Below are 20,568 nucleotides of genomic sequence, written 5' to 3' on the forward strand. Positions count from 1 at the left end.
GGAGAGGAGAGGAGAGGAGAGGAGAAGAAGAGAAGAGAAGAGAAGAGAAGAGAAGAGAAGAGAAGAGAAGAGAAGAGAAGAGAAGAGAAGAGAAGAGAAAAGAGAAGAGAACCCACAAAATTATTTCTCCCTCTTCTGACTGGCCTGATCATCTTCATTAGCTCCCTTGGTACATTTCAAATCATCAGGTCCTATTGCTATCTAATTAAAATAAGTGCTTTGTAAATATCAGCTTTATTGCCTATGTAATGAGGGAGTTATCCTCCAAATTTTTAACTTTTAAAAAAATCTTACAATTATGAATTACTATTCATAACTGAATTTCCCAAGCTACTATGTAATTATCTTTCTGTAAATTATCTCTGGCTACACTAATCCAGTGCAGGCTAAATTAGTCTATAAGAAAAGAAGGAAAGGTATTGTGGCCTGGTTCAGTAAAGCAAAAAAGGCAGAATGTATAATCATAATAACATTGCTTTTTTGTACAGAGGCAAAAAATTCAGAAAACATCTGGCGTTTTCAGGTGAATACATTTGGCCGCAGAATACGGCATGCATTGACAATCCAAACACTGTCATAGTAATGGATGGATACATTTGTCTAATGTAAGTTTTTGGATCAAAATATCAATCTTCTTGAACACACTAATAGCCAACTTAAAATAGAGATTAGTCATTTTGCAGCAAATTGTTAAAGGCATAAGCTGTCCTTGAAGCACCAACCTTAAAAGAGAAGAGAAGTTTGACATGATTGTTTAAGGCTGATATATGATTTGTAGACTTCCAACAGGCTATACATTCTAAAAGTAAGGCACAAATCTTGCTTTCTCAGGCATGCCTTTTTAACCATAATAATGACATTTTTCACAAGTGAGTTACAAAGAAAACAAAAATTATAAATAATACTGTTTGGTTATAGATCGTTATAACAGTTAAATAGTAAAGTCATTTTAAAACCATATAAGATGTTCCACTTATACATTGTAAACATCACATTGTATCATAACTTCACAATATACAGTCTTTACTTCATCATGCCTTTGGTAGCAGGTTTATTTATCTTTTTTTGGTACCAGGAATCTATCTCAGGACCTTGCACTTGCCAGGCAAGCACTTGTGCCACTGAGCTATATCCCCCCAAGGTTTACTTATTTTGTTTTGAGTGCTAAAAGTGGAACATGAGTACAGGATGAATTTAACATTTTTTCAAAGATTATGATACTTAACGTGTAAGTTTGGAAATAGAAGAACATGAGAAAATCAAAGAAAAGGAATCAAAAGTACTATAAATTTAGATAGACGTCATAGGTCATTGTATTTACTGGCACAGCAAGTAAGTAATATGGTAAACAGTTTCAAATATAAAAGAATATTGGCTTGAAATATATGAAAGAATTCAAGAAAGAGACAGAAACATAAAGATATGTCATCAATATCATAACAATGAAATGAAATTCACTTTCACCTATTATTTTGTAAATTTAATTAAATTTATTGAGCAGAAAAGTATGACTAGAAAAGTATGTCTCTTGTTAATTAATCAAGTAAGTCCTTTGGCTAATAATACAACAGTTACAGCTTGAGACATTTGGACTCTATCAAAGGAGTACAATGATTAAATGCAGCAGGTAACAATGTTCAAGAGTAATTCAGAGGAAATTATTTCCTAGGCTAAATGCCATTCAATTAATTTAATTTATGGATGAACTTTCTGTGTAATACACTTACACTGATTCTGATATTTTACATCTCCAGTTATGGTACAAATATGCTGGGGATTAAACCCAGGGTCTTCACACTGAGCAGAAAACCCTGCCCCATTTACTGTGAGACATAGATCTCCTTATGTTGCTAAGTTCCCCAGACTAGGCTCAAACTTGCCATCCCCTTGCCTCAGCCTCCCACAGTGTGGGGATTACAGGTGTGCACCACCATTCAAGGCTTCCATTTAAATTTTACAGTGATGATTTATTACACATTAATTCGTAGTTTAATCATATTATTTCTACTCTTATAGTTTTCTTTTATGACCAATATTTCTACCAACTAATTTTCCTGGTCAAATGTTTCACAGAATGATTTTGTCAAAAAGATTTGACAATCCTGCCCACTTTTTGCTAATAGGGATTTTTATCCTGTATAGTCTCAGGCATTACCTCCTAATTATACCAAATTAATTGCCTATATAGAAGGTAGCTTGTATTATTTCATTTAAAATTATTTTTATGAGTTATCTTAATTGTAGAAACCTATAAAGAAGGAAATAAAAAGTGATGGCAGCACTGATATAATTTCTATTGATATTAAAAATAAATGCAGAATTTAAAGTAATTCATATACGTATTTGGAAAATATACACAAGTATAAAACTATAAGGTTAAAAATGAAAGAAAAAAATTTTTTCCTAAATTAACCAATATAAATAGTTTTATGTTTATAGTTCACAACAATATAGATTGCTTAGTCAGTCCACAGAAGGACAGCCACTTTTATGAAAGTGAGGAAGCAAAGAAAGCCTGAGAGTGCCCAAGAATTGGGGGCATCTAGAGATGAGGGAAAGAAACTCAGGTAGGAAAGCAAACACAACTGAGAGGGCAGAGAACGCACATCGGTGTGTGTAAGCATTTGATTGAGGTGGGAGAAACAGACTCGTGTTTTCTTTCTTTCTTACCTCTTCTCATAGGTAAGACGCCACACACTATGGAAATAACAGCATGGATCATTGCATACTTGGCATAGCTTTCAGATAAACTACTTAAAGCAAACAAGTTGAATGGAATCTTAAGAGTCTGAAGATCTGGGGTTAATTCAGTTTCTGACTGAATGGGTTTAAGTGACCAGATGTTTTTGGTATTGTGCAGGCAGAGTTTTAACTCAAAAGCCAAAAAAAAAAAAAAAAAAAGAGGGAGAGAGAGAGAGGAAAGAAAAGAACTAATTAGTATTTGACACATGTACCGTTTGTTCTGCAACTCAATTATGCAGTTTTGTACATGAGAGAAATTTAATAAATGCTTGCTGGCTGACTTACCAATCATTTGATTGTAATTTATACTTTCAGTGCTTTTGGTTATTATAAATACAAAAGTAACCATGGATAACTTAATATCCTGAAAAGATCAACTGATCCCATTTAGAGAATATGTACAAAAGATTTGGGATTCTCTCTTATGGATTTATAGATCTACTTTTCTGAGTTTGTATTATTATATTGCCACACAGAAAATGTACTCTTCTATCTTTTATAAAAAGCTAATATCACAATCCCTGACCTGAAATTATACTGCAAAGCTACTGTAATAAAATCAACCTGGTACTGGCTACAAAACAGACCAGAGGAACAATGGAACAGATTGGAAGAAACAGACACAACCACAAACACACTCAGCCACCTAATCTTTAAAAAAGGGGCCAAACAAACTCACTGGAAGAACGATAGCCTCTTTAATAAATGGGGCTGGAAAAATTGGCTTGCCACCTGCCAAAGACTGAAAATAGACCCAAGTCTATCACTATGCACCAAACTAAAGTCAAAATGGATCACAGATCTCAATATTAAAACAGAAACACTAAATCTATTGGAAGAGAAAGTAGGTAAAAACCTTGAAGACAGGGAAGGCAGAGAGTTCATGAACAAAAACCAAATTGCACGTGAAACACTTAAAAGAATCAACAATTGGGATCTCATCCTACTGAAAAGTTTCTGCACATCCACAGAAATCACCAGCAGAGTAAAAAGAATACTCACAAATTGGGAAAAAAAATTTAGCTGACTGTCCCTTGGACAAATGTCTTCTATCTAGAACATATAAAGTAGTAAAAAACTCAGCCCCCCCAAATTGAAAGACCTAATCCAAAAATGGGCACTGAGATGAACACACACTTCCCAGATAAAGAAATACAAATGGCAAATAAATACATGAGAAAATGCGCAACATCATTAATTATTCAAGAAATGCAAATTAAAACAATATTGAGATTTCATCTCACCCCAGTAAGAATGACTAGTATTAAGAAATCAACCAATAACAAATGCTAGTGAGGCTGTAGAGAAATAGGAACCCTTCTCCACTGCTGGTGGGAATGCAGACTGGTGAAACCACTGTGGAAAGCAGTTTGGAGATTCCTCAGCAAACTAGGTCTAGAGGTCCCATTCAACCCAGATATCCCCCTGCTGGGTATTTTCCCAGAAGATCTGAAAATATCATATCTCAGTGATATATGTGCACCCATGTTTATAGCAGCACAATTTGTAATTGCTAACATGTGGAAGCAATGCAAATGTCCACCCACTGAGGACTGGATAAGAAAATTGTGGTACTTTTATATAATGGAATATTACTCAGCTATAAAGAAAGATAAACTGGAGGCTTTTACAGGTAAATGGTCACAACTAGAGACCATACTCATAAGTGAAATAAACCAGACCTCCATATGTAAGCAAGGTATTGTCTCACTAGTGGGAGAATCTGAAAGAGTGAATAAAAATTACCAGGTAGGATAGACATTGTGAAATGAAAAGAAAATGCTCAAAAGTAAAGATCAACTGGGGTGAGGGAAAAGAGAAAAGAATGAAGGGGAATTACATATGTATGTACATACAGGACAGCTAAAATAGTTGTACTACTGACTTCTATCACTTTACTGAAAGGAACAGTTAATGATTACTTATTTGATCAATCTTACATGTCTCTATTTGTTTTCCTGAGAAACCACTTTGAAGATATCAGTACGGAGTACAACAACCATTGTTAATTTCCTACCACTTTGCTGTAACTCTGTATTGCTTGTATTGTTCTTATGCTATTTTGTAAATGGATGTGTGTTTGTTAATATGTTTTCTGTCTTTTATTTTTAAAAGAAATTTTAAAAATGTAAAAATATCACAAAAGCTTATATTACAATATTTTCCCAGCTCAATCCCCAATCTCTTTAGAGATTTTCAAATTCTATGGAAGTATCAATTTTTGACTCCTTATATTAAATACAGACATAATTATCCTCATTATTTCAACACCTCCATGTGCAGTGATATTCAATAGTTTGCCTTGAAGTAGAAAGCCTACAAGACACTGCGCTATTACCTATTAGCATTCCTTTCTTAAGTAACAGGGAAGAGCAATACTTTTTTGAGAAGGATAGAAGTTATTACTTTAGTCATAAAATTGGAAATCACATGTTCTAATTATATTGTAGAAGGTAGTATAGGGTAATAGTTATGAGCATGGACTTTGAAAAAACAGAGTTGAATTCCAAGTTTGAATTTTCTGTCATTTGAGAACTCACTTCAAGTTCCTCCCTGATTTTCTCTGTTATAACAAAAATAATACCATCTCATTGATGATCCATGATCATTGTGTGACATATTATGACATGTCTATACATATAGATTTCACTATTATAAAATATTATAAGCACACACACATATAAACATGTTAACATATATGATAGGTATAAGAAAGAAAGAGCACACACAATCTAGGTTAGCATAATAACTGGCACATAGTAAGAACTGGTTTAGAAGTAACTCATTAAGGTTTCAGATAAAAAAATTCTATCTTGGGCATTCTGGTGATGATTTGGCAAGTTTGAGATAATGAAAATATCGGTTTTTTGAAAAATTTCAAGCAGATATAACTAGATTCAAACTTAGCTCTTCAACTGACTACATAATCTTGGTCAAATTATGTAAATTTTAAATCTCAAATTCTTTACATGTAAAATAAGTTTTAATGAAACTGACCTTGAAGAATTTGGGTGGGGCATAAAGCACCTAGCATATATAGAACACTTGGCATAAGTGACATAGAGAAGATGTATAAAATGTATTCTTTTTCATGATCTTATATATACTCTTCAGTCTTGTGATATGTTATTTTCTTGATCTTCAAGGTATATAAAACTGCGTACAAAAACTTGTCCCTTAAAGGGTTAAGCCAATTAAATGATACTAAACATTCAGTAGTTGGTTTTTCAGTGCCTTTCCATTTCGCTCTTTCAGAAACATGAAATCTACAAAGACACCAAAATAATGCAAAGCTGAATGTGAACAATAGTATCTTGAATATTTACACTATGAAAAACTTCATCTTCGCCAAAGATTTTTAAGTCTAACAAAAATCTTTCAATATGAAGATGGACATAGTATGGCAAAAAATCATGTTTAATTGTACTTCTTAATCAAGTCAGTCATTTATACTTGTAGATCCCATAACTGTAATTCTCGAAGAGGCCAGAAACATCAATCCTGGTTTGCTTGGCCCTGCTTCCCTAATGCCCAAGCAATTGTTTAGAAAATAGGGAGCATTCAAAAACAGCTGTTGAACAAGGGAGTAAAGGTCATTCCCAGCAAGGTCCTAACCAGACTTCTGAAGAAATAGATTTTATTTGAGTTAAAACAGAAAGTTGCCTCCAAAATAAGCACCCCTGCATCAGGGATGCCCTGTGTACACTTCAGAGATGGGTCCCATGGACGCTCTGATTACATAGTCATTTGACCATCAAAACTACTTTGCTTCTTCAACTTCAACAGGCCTCCCACTAGAAACAATCTGCATGCATTTCAGACATTGTTATCAAAATTTGTTGTCAAAATTACCATTGTTCCCTCACATAAGCCTGAATTAATGAGGTTATACTAAATTCAGTTTTTATGGTTGGTTTAACCTTTGAACAAACATATTAAAGGCAACCAATAAAACAAAATAATTTCTTAGAATTGAATCTACATGTAAATTTGATCTTGTAACGTTTGCACACCAAGTGACAATTTCTAATGCAGTAGAAAGCATTACAAATATGCAGAAATTGATTCAGCCATTAGGAAAAAGCAAGAGTTGCTAGGAAACCACATTCCAAATAAGGGATATTTTAGTGGTGACCCAGACAATTACCACATGCCTGACATGACATCAACACAAAGCTTAACAGAGTTTTAAAAGCACTTGTGACAACAGAATTATTAGTACCAGATTTGCAAGTCAGGTGGTTAAAAGAGCTGCCTTTCAGTGACTCAAAATTTCAATGGCAGTAACAGGAACATAAAAAAATCAAAGTGAATTAATGACAGTAAAAGATGCTTCCTGGTATGTCTTGCATAACCAAATCTTTCCCCCATATTGAGGATGCATGCACACTTGGTAAACTGTACATCATAACATCACTGACTTGACTGACGACCATTCAATTTTTAAAAGATCTATTTTTCAAATCTGTGCCTTCGGTTTCTATGCTTTTGTATATTCTCACAGAAATAAAGATGCATAACCAAGTGTAAAATGTTGCTAGGCTTTACACATAATTTTGATCATATTCTATGTGCTAGTTTTCAGGGAGTTTTTTTGTATTTTTAGAAAACTGATAAAGTTCCTTTAAAATTTGAAACTCTCATCTGGGACTAGCTATGCGATTTCAAGATAAAATATTAAATACAAAATTTTCTAAGTCAACTGTGTGGTTAGCATGCAAATAGCACATTTCTGTCTTTCATATTACTGTATCTTGCTATTTTTGTATTGTAAGATTCAAGTTGCTAATGTTGGCATATTGCATAATAGCTTATAAAACAGACTAGGTTAAGCTGGCAGTAAAAATAATCTCTTGTTTAATCATGCCAAAGAAAGAGACCATATTCTAAAGATAATGGGCTAACCTTTCAAAATGAGTTGGTGAAAGCACATTTTACTGTCTTTTTAGGAAAAAGAATTGGCAAGTGGACATTAAAATTCTTTATGTAACCTCAGATAAATACGAACATGAGCTGCCTAACCACTCAGAGTCTTTATATGAAGTATGAAGAAACACAGCATGAGAAAAGCAAGTAACAGTGAATTCCTTTATTTATATAGTTTTAGCCTCCCTGTAGGACATTGTACCAGTGCTCCTGGGAGAGACGCCGGGGACAGGCTAGAATAAATTATAACTTCTTAAGGAATATTTACCCTTATTGTGATAACGTGTAATGGAGTAATCTTATAAAATATTTAAAACATGTCCCACATAAGAATGCATTTCTCTTCTGAAAATATGAACGTCAAAAGAACTGCTGTACCACATAAAACTAAGCAATTTTGCACTTTACATGCAGTTTCATGTAAATCAATTTAGCAAACGTTTCCTTCCCATCACTTTCTTCTCCTTCCACTAACATACATCTTTTCATGTGGCATAAATGTGTAAATACCTTCACAAAAGGACTATTTGGAAAAATCTGTTTAACAAATGTCACAATGAAACTCTTCACCAAGACCAATATTTTCAGAAATGTGTGCTTAATAAACTGTTTTCCACAGACTAGAAATATCTTTAAAAGTGTGTAAGTGTAAAGGTTTGGAATCATTCATGCTTACCGATAAAAGCTAAAATAAAATACAGTGGAATTCTACCACATTTGCATAGACCTTATAGATGCAATATCGTGTGTTAAAGCACTATGCTGACATCTCAGAGAAGGGATGCCTGGCATTAATAATGTTCTATTGAAGCTCAGGACCACAAGATCAAATCACATGAAGGATTCTAGAATTAAAACAAGTATTTTGTTTGGTGCCAAAAAAACAACTGACCAGAGAATATGATACAATCCTTATATTCAAGGAGTACTCCATGAAATAATATAAATGTAACACTACAAAAGATGTAGCTTCTGCACTGGAATCCACAACAAATAATAAACAATGAGATAATTTATAGATGCTTCCATCCAGCCTGTCCGGAAACTGTGATTTTCAAAATAATGATAGAATAACATCCACTTCCTCTACCTCCCCTCACAAAACCGAATCTCTCTTCCTAGTTTAAAAATAAATCATTTTGGACGGGATAACTCTAAAAGTAGATTGCTTACTTCTATTTCCTTAAACAGAATACCTACCATAAATTTTAATTTCTTAAAAACTAAGTCCATAAAAGACTAACTTAATAGATAATAAAATACTGAAGATGGTAGGAAAATTTGACAATATGACTTTTAACATGCTTTTACTTAATATATACAGAATGCAGTGATTAGGAGCTCCGGTAAACTATTTTTGAAATTCATTTTTTTATTATAAAATGTAAAAAAAATGGCAATATTACACAGGCACATTTAGAACAATACGTTTCATGCTGTTATGTGTTTCAATAGATGTTATTTTTTGTCTGCAGTAGCTAGCTTATGCACAAATAGATGTTTTTGTCCTTTCTATTTAAAGATAATTTTATCTGACTTCAACTGAAATAAGGCAGAAATGTAGATTTGCAAGGGTGAATCATTATTACTAAAGCGTTTCCAAAAACTACACACCATTTTAAACTTCCATGTCTAGTAATAGCAGATTATGGAATTTAAATAATCCTCTGCAGACCAGCTAAAAAAATGAAAATTTATTGTACCAAACTAGAAGAGAAGACGAACCTAGGAGGAGATAAGCATGAAATGTGAGAGTGCATTTCCCTATGGACATCTTCCAATTCCATGAGAAGTGAACAGGAAAAGCAGCGTTTTTGATAGCGGAAGGAGGATGACAAAAGTTGGAGTCCAAGAGATGCAGAGTGAAGGGAGTCTTAGTGAAACCTCCTTACTTGAGATAACGCCCTGACAGGGAATACTGCATAGAAGAATGATCCCAAACACATAGGGTGCTTCAGAAATAGATTAGTCCACGCAGCTGCAAATTCAGCTTTTAGTCATCTACTCCTTAATCCTTACAACTCTTGGCCTCTTTTAGAAGCACACACACAACTTCTCTGCAGGAATCAAATCAGTCTATTATTTCTGTAATATTTTCTATGCACTCTGACATTCAAATAAAAAATACTTATTGGAGTTAATGCTTAATTTTTTTCTTTGACCAATTTCACATGCTTATTTCTGGTAATCTGAATAACTACTCTGAAGACAACAATATGCAATATAACAAACGTGGTTGAATTTTTTAAAAAAAAATAGTTATTGGACACACAAGAGACAAGTAGCATGAACAAAAAGGAAATGAAAGAACAGATGCTGTAACAGACCACAAGGGCTCTAGATCACGGGCTTCCCAAGCAAGTTTAAAGCCATCACGGATGATATAGTCTAGGAAATAAAAACGATATGAAAAAGGGAAGTGCAAAACATTGGAAACTGTTTAGAATTCATATCGAAAAGTGGATTAATTTAATAAACGATTTTTACAACCGGCTGAAAAAAATACGAGTTAAAAGACAGAACTGAAAATGACATATAGAAGAAGCCCTGAGAATTAAAAGGAAGCAAATGACAGTACCAAAGAGAAGTTTACCAGTACCTACTGGTAAACTGTGAACACAAACTTTAAATATATTCTTGTTAAAAAATACATATATTTAGTGGCAATTTCTATACAGAAAAGACCAATTAGAAAATATATTTAGCCATAAATTTCACCAATATGACATTTTTGTATATTATTGCTATAATACAAAGGTGACTTACGAAGCATAAGTATATATGCAATATCTAGGAGATTAAAAGTATGTTCAAATGTGTCTAATGGATAAGCATGAGGATAAAAATAACTGGGCTCAGTACCCTTATAGAGTTCCTATAACGCCTATGGGGTTCTTTCTGTCCCCTTGGGTTTTTCTACTTAGGAACAAGCTTTAGAAGTGGAGCATTTCAAATAAGTATACATACAGTGATGAAAAGTACATCAGATTGGTTTCGCAAGTGCAACAACCATCTAAAAATTAAATGGAAAAGAATTATTTCATACTCTTTAAAAACCTTGTAAACTCATTAGGAGAAGTTGAAGTTTAGGAGCTATAATTTAGAGTATCACGATACATGTAAACTGTACATTAATATTTTTGCTGTTGGACTAGACAGAAACATTTCCTTGATTTGCAATTGAGATTGCTAAACACATTAGTATTACAACATGATTACACATTGTTTTTTAATTCTATTTCACCATAGCTCTATAATTGCCTTATTATACAAAATGTGCTGCTCTGAACTAATGAAGATTTGAATTTCTGTGCCTTTGAGATTAGAATAAATAAAAATATTTTTTAAAACTGTTATCCAGAATTAAAACTCAGACAATTAGCCATGTTCAATATGGTTCAAAACTCTTAAATTCTACAGTTGTTCCCTGTTCTTCTAACATGTCCTTAATCACATTTTCTAGTCAATCCACAAACCAATTTGCCCTTTCTTATCAACATATTTTTTAAAGAAGTCAGTGCAAGCAATAACAAATATTTGTTGTTTTACTCAGAGTAGGTAAACTATTCAGCACTAAAAACTAAACGTGTGTGAGACTAGGTTCACAAAATGAAAGATGAGTTAGCACAAATGAAGAAGAGAATAAAAAATGACTTTGCTATTCAACTGTCCACATTTTAAATACAAAAAAATCAGATTCTATCTAGGGAGGAATAAAAAACAATGGCCATAATGCTGCATTTCTATATTTCTTGCCAGAGCATGCATCATATTTATCAAGCATGAAAAAGATCAAATCACTTTTTTTAAAAAGCAGTCCCAATGAAAGCAACCGTGGGCTAAAAAATCTCATAATTGATTGTATAGATCACACTGATGCATTCTTTATATTTTCTAGGACTAGCCTCTGAATTTCATTATTTACTGAACAATAACTAGCTTAAATATGTATATATCAAATAAGCAAAATGCTACCTTCCCTGATTATTTTAAAGTAAACCAGATTAATGTAATTATTATATAGCATAAACATATAATAATAAAATTTTTAAATTTAAAAATAAAATATAACTTCAGGCAGTCCTAAAATTAATGAGTCAGAGACATTATAAATCACTTCCAAGCAATTATGATTCATTATTCTGGTTCCAACTTGCCATCATTACAGGATGACCCATAGAATCATAAAACCACATAGAAATAGAGATGTGTTCTGTACAAGGATCAGCTTCCCACAAGGAATGTAAATATTATGTACTATACATATGTACTACTAGACTAAGATAAAAAAATCTTTCATGTTTTGAGAAGAAAAATTATTTTAAATTCTGACAGCTTTAGAAAGCTTTCTTTTGAGCAATTATTACAACTGAAGTTTATATTTTGAGTAGCATGAAATGTATATAATTTAAAGTAAACATTCAACTGATCATACATGATTCCTACTGCAACACCAAGCATTTCAAAGGAAAGATTCTCTCAACAAGTTTAGAAATGTTCCCATGGCACCATACGAGAAGGCATTTCAAAATCAAATTAACATGCCAAAAAAAGAATCCCAAACCATGCAAATACTATAAATTAGTAATGAAGCTAAAATTATGATGGTGACTTCATTATTTTTAATTCTCCTTTTGCACTCTTATTAAATCTTTATGGACATTTCCTCTTCTGATTTAATAAAACTCTCTGATTCATAAGACAGAGAGAATGTTATCTCCCACAAATGAAAATATTGATGAGCACACGGTAAAATACAAATCCCCGGTTTTGATCTCTGGAAATTTAAGTTTGCTTTGACAATGCTGAAACCAATTTCAAATATGATATACCCTACCAAAGAAAAGTCAACATAGAAAAGCAGTCCCAAACAATAAGACTGATCAGCTGATAAACTTGAAAATTTAAGAACTGATATAAAGTCTGTGTAGAAAATGTACATTTGTTTGCAGTGTGCAGCAGATTTGAGGCAGTATTCCTTCAGCATGTTTTCCTGACAGTGGTCAAAATGGCATTCATATATTTGAATAACAATAATCATTCCCTGAGGGAATTGTTCATACCTTCCTATTTCTACCCCTGGTAAGAATGATCAGAAAACTCTCTTTTGACTTTTGTAAACGGTCAAATATAAACATGTGTGTTCACATTAAAGAACAGCAATAAAAAGAACAATTGTGCTCTAGGTTCACTTGTCCTACATATTCTCTTCCCATGGTCTCTTTCAGCCCCTTGGAGAAAAGTATTACCTTGCATTTTCTATTAATCACTCCCTTTCTTTCCTTTACACTTTTTCTATCAATGAAAGTTATGTCTAAGTAGCATTATTTTTTCAATTTTGCCAATTTTGAACCTTACTTAAATAGAATAATACTACAAAATTCTTCAACGCTGGTTCAATATTTTTTACATTCATCCATAGCAATGTCAGTATCTCATGGCTTTCATTTTCCCAGGTGAATCATATAACATGGTATAAATATATCATGGTGTGTCTATTGACTGTTGGTAGATATTTATCTCCAATTTGAAGCTATCATGAAAATTACTGCTGTGAATAATATATGTGGCTTCTGTTACATGTGCACAAGTACTTTGCTGGAGCAAACAACTCAGAGAGGAACTGTTAGGTTGTAGGATATGCACAAGTTACACTTTCCAACTGCCAAGTGAATTGTGTCATGCATACTACCACCACCTGGGAGTGAGACAAACTGGTGCTCCAGGTCCTCGTGACAGTTACACTGTCAGACTTTGAAAGGTGTGTCAAACTAAAACTCAGGAGTGCTATGTCAGTCATATTAATTTATATTAGTCCAGGTACTGATGAGGTGAACCGAAGATGCTTTTATTGGTTATATGCAAAAAATCTTCTACTAATTTCTAGTTGTCTTTTACTCCCTTTAGGGGTAATTTGATAAACAGAAAAAAATTAATGTAATAAAATTTACACCTATTTCTTTTATGATCTGTGCAATGTTTGATTTGACCAGCTCCCAAAAATATCCTTCCCTACTTTAAGTAAAAATTAATTAATTATATATTTATAATTTCATACTATGGTCTTTTCTCACTTAACTCACCTGGAACTGATTTATATATAGATTATTCACACAGCGGAGAACGAACTTCAATTGTTTTCACATGGATGGGCAGTTACCCCTTCAAAAACACCCAATTTATTGCGTATTCACCCTTTCTCCGATGATTGACATTATTTTAGCAATTTATCAAATGTTCCTTTTCTCTAACATACAATAGTCTCATTAAGATGTGCTTATAATGATATCTTTTGTAGAACTCCTTAACAGTACTGTGTCTGACAACTGATGTCTTACTAGTTTCAGGAAAAAAATTCCCTTTTTTTGCATTCTCTCTACATTTGTGTTTGGAACTCCAGCTGAACATACATCACCTATTCCCACTCTCTCCTCAATCCTACATGCCCTGGTTTATGTTTTACATTCTCATGCTCACATGTCCCTATTTTCCATTCTCCAGCTCAATCATTGCTAATTCTTCAGTTCTAACTTTCAGTGTATGAATTCCTGCTTCATCTGTGTCTAAAAGGCTTTTGGACTCATCTACTGAGCTCTCACTTCTTTTTTTTAAAGTATATGATGGCTTAGAGGGTCTCTGGTTGGTTTTCATATTTACTTTGTCCTTCCTCATGCTTCCCAGCTTCTCTTTTCTTTCTTTAATTGTATTAAATATTATCAACTTAAATCCGCTTCCGATAATTTTGATATCTGAAAACATTACAGATCTATTTTTCTTCATGTATGGTTTTCTACTGATTCTGAACTGTAGTACTTTATTCTTTGCATGTTTTCTTTTTGTTGTTGTTTTGAGAGTTTTTTTGTCGTTGTTGTTTTTAATATTTGCCACTCACTTTACAGAGCACATTAGCTGAGAACATTCATTAAAGATACAATGAAAACTGATGACTTCCAGGAGCAGAATTTTCACATTTTCCTACTATATTGCTAATCACAGAGCACTGAAGTTAAATTCACCAATTCAATTTTTAAATCTATACACAATGCAATTAGAACATCTCACCTTTTCCTCTGAATTCAGTTATGTGCTTAATAGTCTTTTAAAAAGTACTTTTATAAAATTTTAGACAGCATTTTAATAATTGAAATTAAAAGCATCGCTCAGGGTATCTAACTTGCCACAACACCAGAACTAGAATTCACACGTATTTTGAGCCTTGTTCCCCCTGCATTTGCTTCTAAACCTGTAGTTTGCAAGCTGTGCTAAAAGGGCTGCCTTGACTTGTCTGCATAAAAGATTTCTGGTTTCCACGCTGTCAGCAGTAATGATGGCTCGTGGTATGTGTCGTGGGAGTCTGACCGAAACACAGGCAGGTAGACGACCTCAGCTACTCCCAAGGTAGAACTGAGATTGCAGAAAGCCATTAGTACCAAAAAATGTACAACATACCGAAGGCTAGATTTTTCACAGTTTCTACAGTTTCCTCAGTTATTGGGCTCCAGCCAATATGGAGCTTCCCCACTTAAAAAAATTCCAAAAAACTTTGAGTTCTGAGGTTTCATATAGAATATTTGTACTCTTACCTACAGGTGGCTATCCAGATCCTTCTTTTGCTTGCTTCTTATTTATTTTAAGGCTTTTTCCTATTTCCCTTATTTCTTTCTTTTCTTTTTCTTTTTTTGAGACAGAGTCTCACTTTGTAATTCAGGCTGACCTTGAACTCACTATGTAGCTGAGACTGACCTAAAACTTGTGAGAACCTCTTGCTTCGTCCTCCTGAATGCCGGGATTACAAGTATGCACCACCGCTCCTGGCATGTTTACTTCTTGGATTACCGCTCAGACTCTTATTCTCACCATCATCAATGCTTGAATTTAGTGACTTAGTCCTTAACAGTAAAGTCTCCTTGGCCTAATCCTTTGGTTCTTTCTTCTCTGTATGGTAACATGCCTTCTACATACCTAGTCCTGTTTTGTACCGTATTCATTTTTCATTTCCTGGATCTGTGAGTTATTACTAGTCACTCTTTTTCCCCTTTCAGCATCTGACTGGTCTGGATTGCTAAATCACAATAAAAGAATTCAGAAGAAAATTTCTGGTCTCCTTTAGCCAAAGGTGCATGTACCACTCACACAGACTGTGGACAGGGTTACCTGAATTGGTCTCCCATCTGGGGTCAGTACCTCTTCTGACAGCTCCATCATCTTCAGGGCCATCAGAGCAATGGGTTTGGCGTGGCAGAGGCTTTTCCGGTGCAGTCCTGCTGCAACGCAGTACGCGTCACCTATTGTTTCCACCTGCAGAAATCAGACAGGTCAAATGTAAACATACGATCATGAGCCGGCACAGCAATGGTGAGTTATCTGCAATCACAAATGTTGCTGAAAAACATGTCAGGAAAAATCAATAAATTAGGCAATTAGGCAACGGAGTGTGATCACAGCAGAGTTTGCAAACAGCTGCAATCAAATACTGACATCTCACTCTAGGGCTGATCATCATAACCACAGCTGATCGTTGAAATTAGGAACAACTGGAATATAAAATAATTATTCCCCCACAAAAATAAAACTGTCAGTATTTACCAGATAATTTCCAAATTACAACCTTTGCAGGAGCTACCCTCGAGTCCTCTTCAAACTCTCAATAGTCCTTCTTTGGAAAGCATGCGTTTCTGAATTTTTCTACCTTCCAATTGTTACACACACACACACACACATATACATATACACACACACACACACACACACACACAATCTGGGATTTGCTATAATTTGTTGCCAAGTTTGCTTCCTACCTATTCTTTTAATAACTGTGATACTTAAATTTTTTTATTTTTTATTTTAAAGAGAATAGAAAGTAGTAACAAAAGTAACAACAAAGACAGAAATATGTGTGTGTGTGTGTGTGTGCACGCACGCACGTGTGCATATGTGTGTGTCTATACATGGATAACTGGCATAATCATAATGCTGATGTCTAATGGCTTATTGAAAGGAATAGTTAATGCTTAATTCTTTTTCTTGAGTAATTTTACATGCTTATATCTGCTAATCTGAAGACAATATGCAATATAACAACCACTGTTGAATTCCTACGATCTTGTTTAGTAAAGCTCTGTATTGTTCCTAACTCTTTCTATTGCTTTCTATTCTCTTTAATGGTTTGATCAATTTTGCATTCTTACACCTGGTAATCTGAGCATCTTCACTGAAGATAACAGTATGTAATATAGAATTTCTTAAATCTATGCTCAATAAATTAATTGTGTCAAGCATTTTGTATATATTACAGTATGTCTCACTTTATCTTCAAGACTATTCTAACTAGAAGAAATTAGTATTAGTTCTATTTGAGAGATGATAAATTAAACTGCAGGGACCCACCCATGATCCTACTATTAAAGAGTTAATAAAGGTCTTATGGACCTTCCCAGATCCTGTTTTAATTCTGGGTCAGCATCCATCCTGAATGACTCTTGTTGTTCTTAAGTATTTAAAATATGTGCCCCAGATTGAAGTCCCCAAATTTCCAAAGCATAGAACATTGCATAAAAGTTAGACATAACTTACTTTCAGAGAGAAATGTTCTAATGATCAACTCTAGACATGGTGAGAAATCCTCAATTAGTGGTATTGTTAATCAGAATGATGTCATAAATATTGTATTAAAATGCCCAATTCCAATATCACATTTTCTGGGAAGCTTTAAATGGTTCATTCATTAGTCCTTAATAAAGGAAATGATCTTTCTCACTATTTCATTTCAACAGAATTTCTTTTATCTTTCTGCAAAGCATTTTCCATAAGCCATAATCACTTTTACCTATGTACAAATAATAAGTACTCCTATCTGAGTTGTGAGCACTTTAAGGGATTGCCATATATTTTTCATCTTTGTATTTACAGTGTGTAGCATTCAACTATTTAGTAAGTATCTAACAAATGAATAAATAAGTTAACTAATCATGTTAACCATGATTTCAGTACCAGTCATTTTAATTATTTGCTTGTTTTTACTATCCTCAGGAGTACCATGGAGATCTTTGTGCCATGTAGATCTCTAAAAGAAAAAATGTGCCCCAAAGACTCAATGATATTTTATGCTACCAATTCAGATTTTATACCAGTAATTAAATTTCATATAAATGCATCACAACACCATAGGATTAAAAAAGCTGCCTTAAATTCTTTGAGCACTAGCCTACGAATATTATGAAAATACTTAAAAAGCTCATGGGACTACAACTACCAAACTTGATTATCAGCATCTCATCACCTGATTATCAGGAAATAAGCATAAAATGACTAAATGCATTCAGGCTTATCAAGATACTAAAAAATTTCACCTCAAGACTTGTATTCTGATGCCAGAAAAATGAAAATAAAATTATGCTTAATCTACGCTGTGAGAATAGAAAGACAATGCAATGTGAGCTGGCAGAGGTTTCATTCCAAAAGCTAAAATGTAGTTCTCCAGAAGAACTCTCACTGAGGAAGTCACCATGTAAATAATAAATGTCCAATGTTACTCTTTACCATTTTCCCCAAATAACACAGTGTCCATTGCTAATCTTCAAATTATCTCATTCTTTTCTACTGTTACACAGTTTTAAAATCTAAAATCCTGTTAGCTGGGTATATTGAAATTAGCTTTTGATTTTCAGATATCAGAATTCCTGGGCAGTGAATTATTTGCACAAACTGAATTGCTTTGTAGTCCTCTGAACGTATAAATTCCTGGAACATGATCTCCTCTTAGAATTTTTATAATCTCCCTCTTCACGATCATCATCTTGAACATTATTTTAATTACTTCTTCAGCACAAAACATTGAGATTCACTATAGGTATTTTTTTAGAATTTGCATCACAAGAATTCATAACATTTAGATATATGTTTCACCTTTTTCTTAGGAGGATGACTGCAATAACACGAAAAAGATGACTCAATATGTTAGCAACTGACATAACAGATAAATGTGTTATGAAATAAATGAATAGATGAAACACAAAAATCAGTATATGTGCAATGTACATAAAATAAATTCACATAAAAACCCACACATGATCACGTAAACATTTTAGAGCATTTAGTTTCCAAAGATTTGAAGGCATCTACTTATCAGAAATATCAGGACCAAGAAACCATGCAAGAAAAAAGATGTCAAAAAACAATGACACATTAGGTTGCAGAATTCCAACAATTATTTATATATTCTCAATGTACAGAAAAAAATTGCCTAGGAGATGTTGATTTGACAGGCTAAGCTAAATTGTGTTGCAGTAGACACGTAACTTCCCAATCTGAGTGTCCCAAAACTAAAAGGTTTCCTCTCCTTTATGGCAAATATTCATGAGTGTTCAGAAACTAAATGGAAGAGGAAACCATGTGCCACCTCTCCTCACTCTAGGAGAGGCTCACAGAACATCCACGTCTGGAAGTGGTTGTCATGGGAGACAGATTGTACAGGAACTTGTAACACTTCCTTCTAAATGTGATACGTGTAGCTGCTCTCAGGATTTGCTCACCAAAGTCAAATGGCCATATGTAATGTAAATGGAACAGAAAAATGCCAACTACCTTGTGCACAGCAGAGAGAGACAGAAATGTTTGGTGAATAACATTAATGAGAACACGGGGCTGCGGATTTAGCTCAGTGGCACAGCGCCTGTCTGGCAAGCACAAGGTTGTGAGTTCGATTCCAGGTACCGGAGAAAAAACAACAACCAAAAAAAAATCAATGAGAACATGAGTGAGTAGGTAATCACTTAGAAATTTTCAAATATGCAAATATCTCAAACTTGTAAATAATGTATTTGTGTGGTGCTTTTCTTTCTTTCCAGATACGTTCAGCATCTTAACCTAAAAATCTCGGAGAAACACTACCACCTTAGTAATGGGGCTTCTCCCTTCACCAGAGGCAGTTTATCTGCAAGTGTAACAGAAATAATACATTATATGTGAACATTTTGGTAGATCTCCTTCAAAATAATTGGCTGACTTTGCTTCATAAAGAGCTGGAAAATATAAAATATTCTATATCAATTCCAACTGCTCTTGAGATGATTTCCCTGGGCTACACCAGAGTGAAAAAGTTGATATTGTAAACAAACTATGCAAAAACTCTTTAAAACGTTGACTATGTTCTGAGGTCCTTTATAATTACCTCGGTGTTTTTTTCCTATATGGTTTTAAATATGAGACATCATCTAAAATAGTGCATCTCATTTATTTTGAGCAGCTCCTGCCTGTTCTCCCATGACAATGCATAAGAATAAAGATGGTTAAACTAAGCATATAGTGGGGAAAAGATAATGCTTATGCAAATGTTTGGAAAGGGTAATATCATATCTGGAATAAGAGCAGACTTAAGAAAAATATTATGTACAATTGCTGCCCTATATGTTACCATAGAAGCTTCTATCAAAGGTTAAAGCATTTACCTCTTTTGGCATATCTTTTCTCAACATTTTAGGATCCAAATCTTCATATTAATGCAGAAAAAAGGCAGCAAAAGTAAATTTCAGAGAGCTATGTACTCACCTCATCTATATCCTTTATTTTAGTTTTAAATCACTTAAAGAATTTGTTTTAGATCCTACCAGAATCTCACTCCCAAACATAATTTCCCCATCCTTCTAGGCTCAGAATCAAGAAATAACTAGATAGTTTCTATCTCAGGACTCATCCTTCACTTTTTTCCAGTTTTATTGCCCTATTTCTAGATCTATAACTTTTTCTTTCTTTCTTTCTTTTGTTCTTTCGTTCTTTCTTTCTTTCTTTCTTTCTTTCTTCTTTCTCTGTCTCTGTCTCTGTCTCTCTGTCTCTCTCTGTCTCTCTCTGTCTCTCTCTGTGTCTCTCTCTCTCTCTCTCTCTCTCTCTCTCTCTCTCTCTCTC

At 33.8% G+C, this 20,568-nt stretch overlaps 1 protein-coding gene across 1 annotated transcript in view; it reads right to left on the reverse strand.

Annotated features, from left to right (window-relative positions):
- Positions 1 to 20,568, reverse strand: part of Gucy1a2 (guanylate cyclase 1, soluble, alpha 2) — a 262,305-nt gene that overhangs the window by 76,211 nt on the left and 165,526 nt on the right. The window contains exon 6 of the mRNA XM_005378617.1: positions 15,823 to 15,966. Coding sequence (XP_005378674.1) covers positions 15,823 to 15,966 — 144 coding nt within the window. The remainder of the gene's footprint in view (positions 1 to 15,822; positions 15,967 to 20,568) is intronic.

The sequence above is a fragment of the Chinchilla lanigera genome, unplaced genomic scaffold, assembly GCF_000276665.1.
Source record: "Chinchilla lanigera isolate Chin_1 unplaced genomic scaffold, ChiLan1.0 scaffold00011, whole genome shotgun sequence".
NCBI classification, from domain to species: Eukaryota; Metazoa; Chordata; class Mammalia; order Rodentia; family Chinchillidae; genus Chinchilla; species Chinchilla lanigera.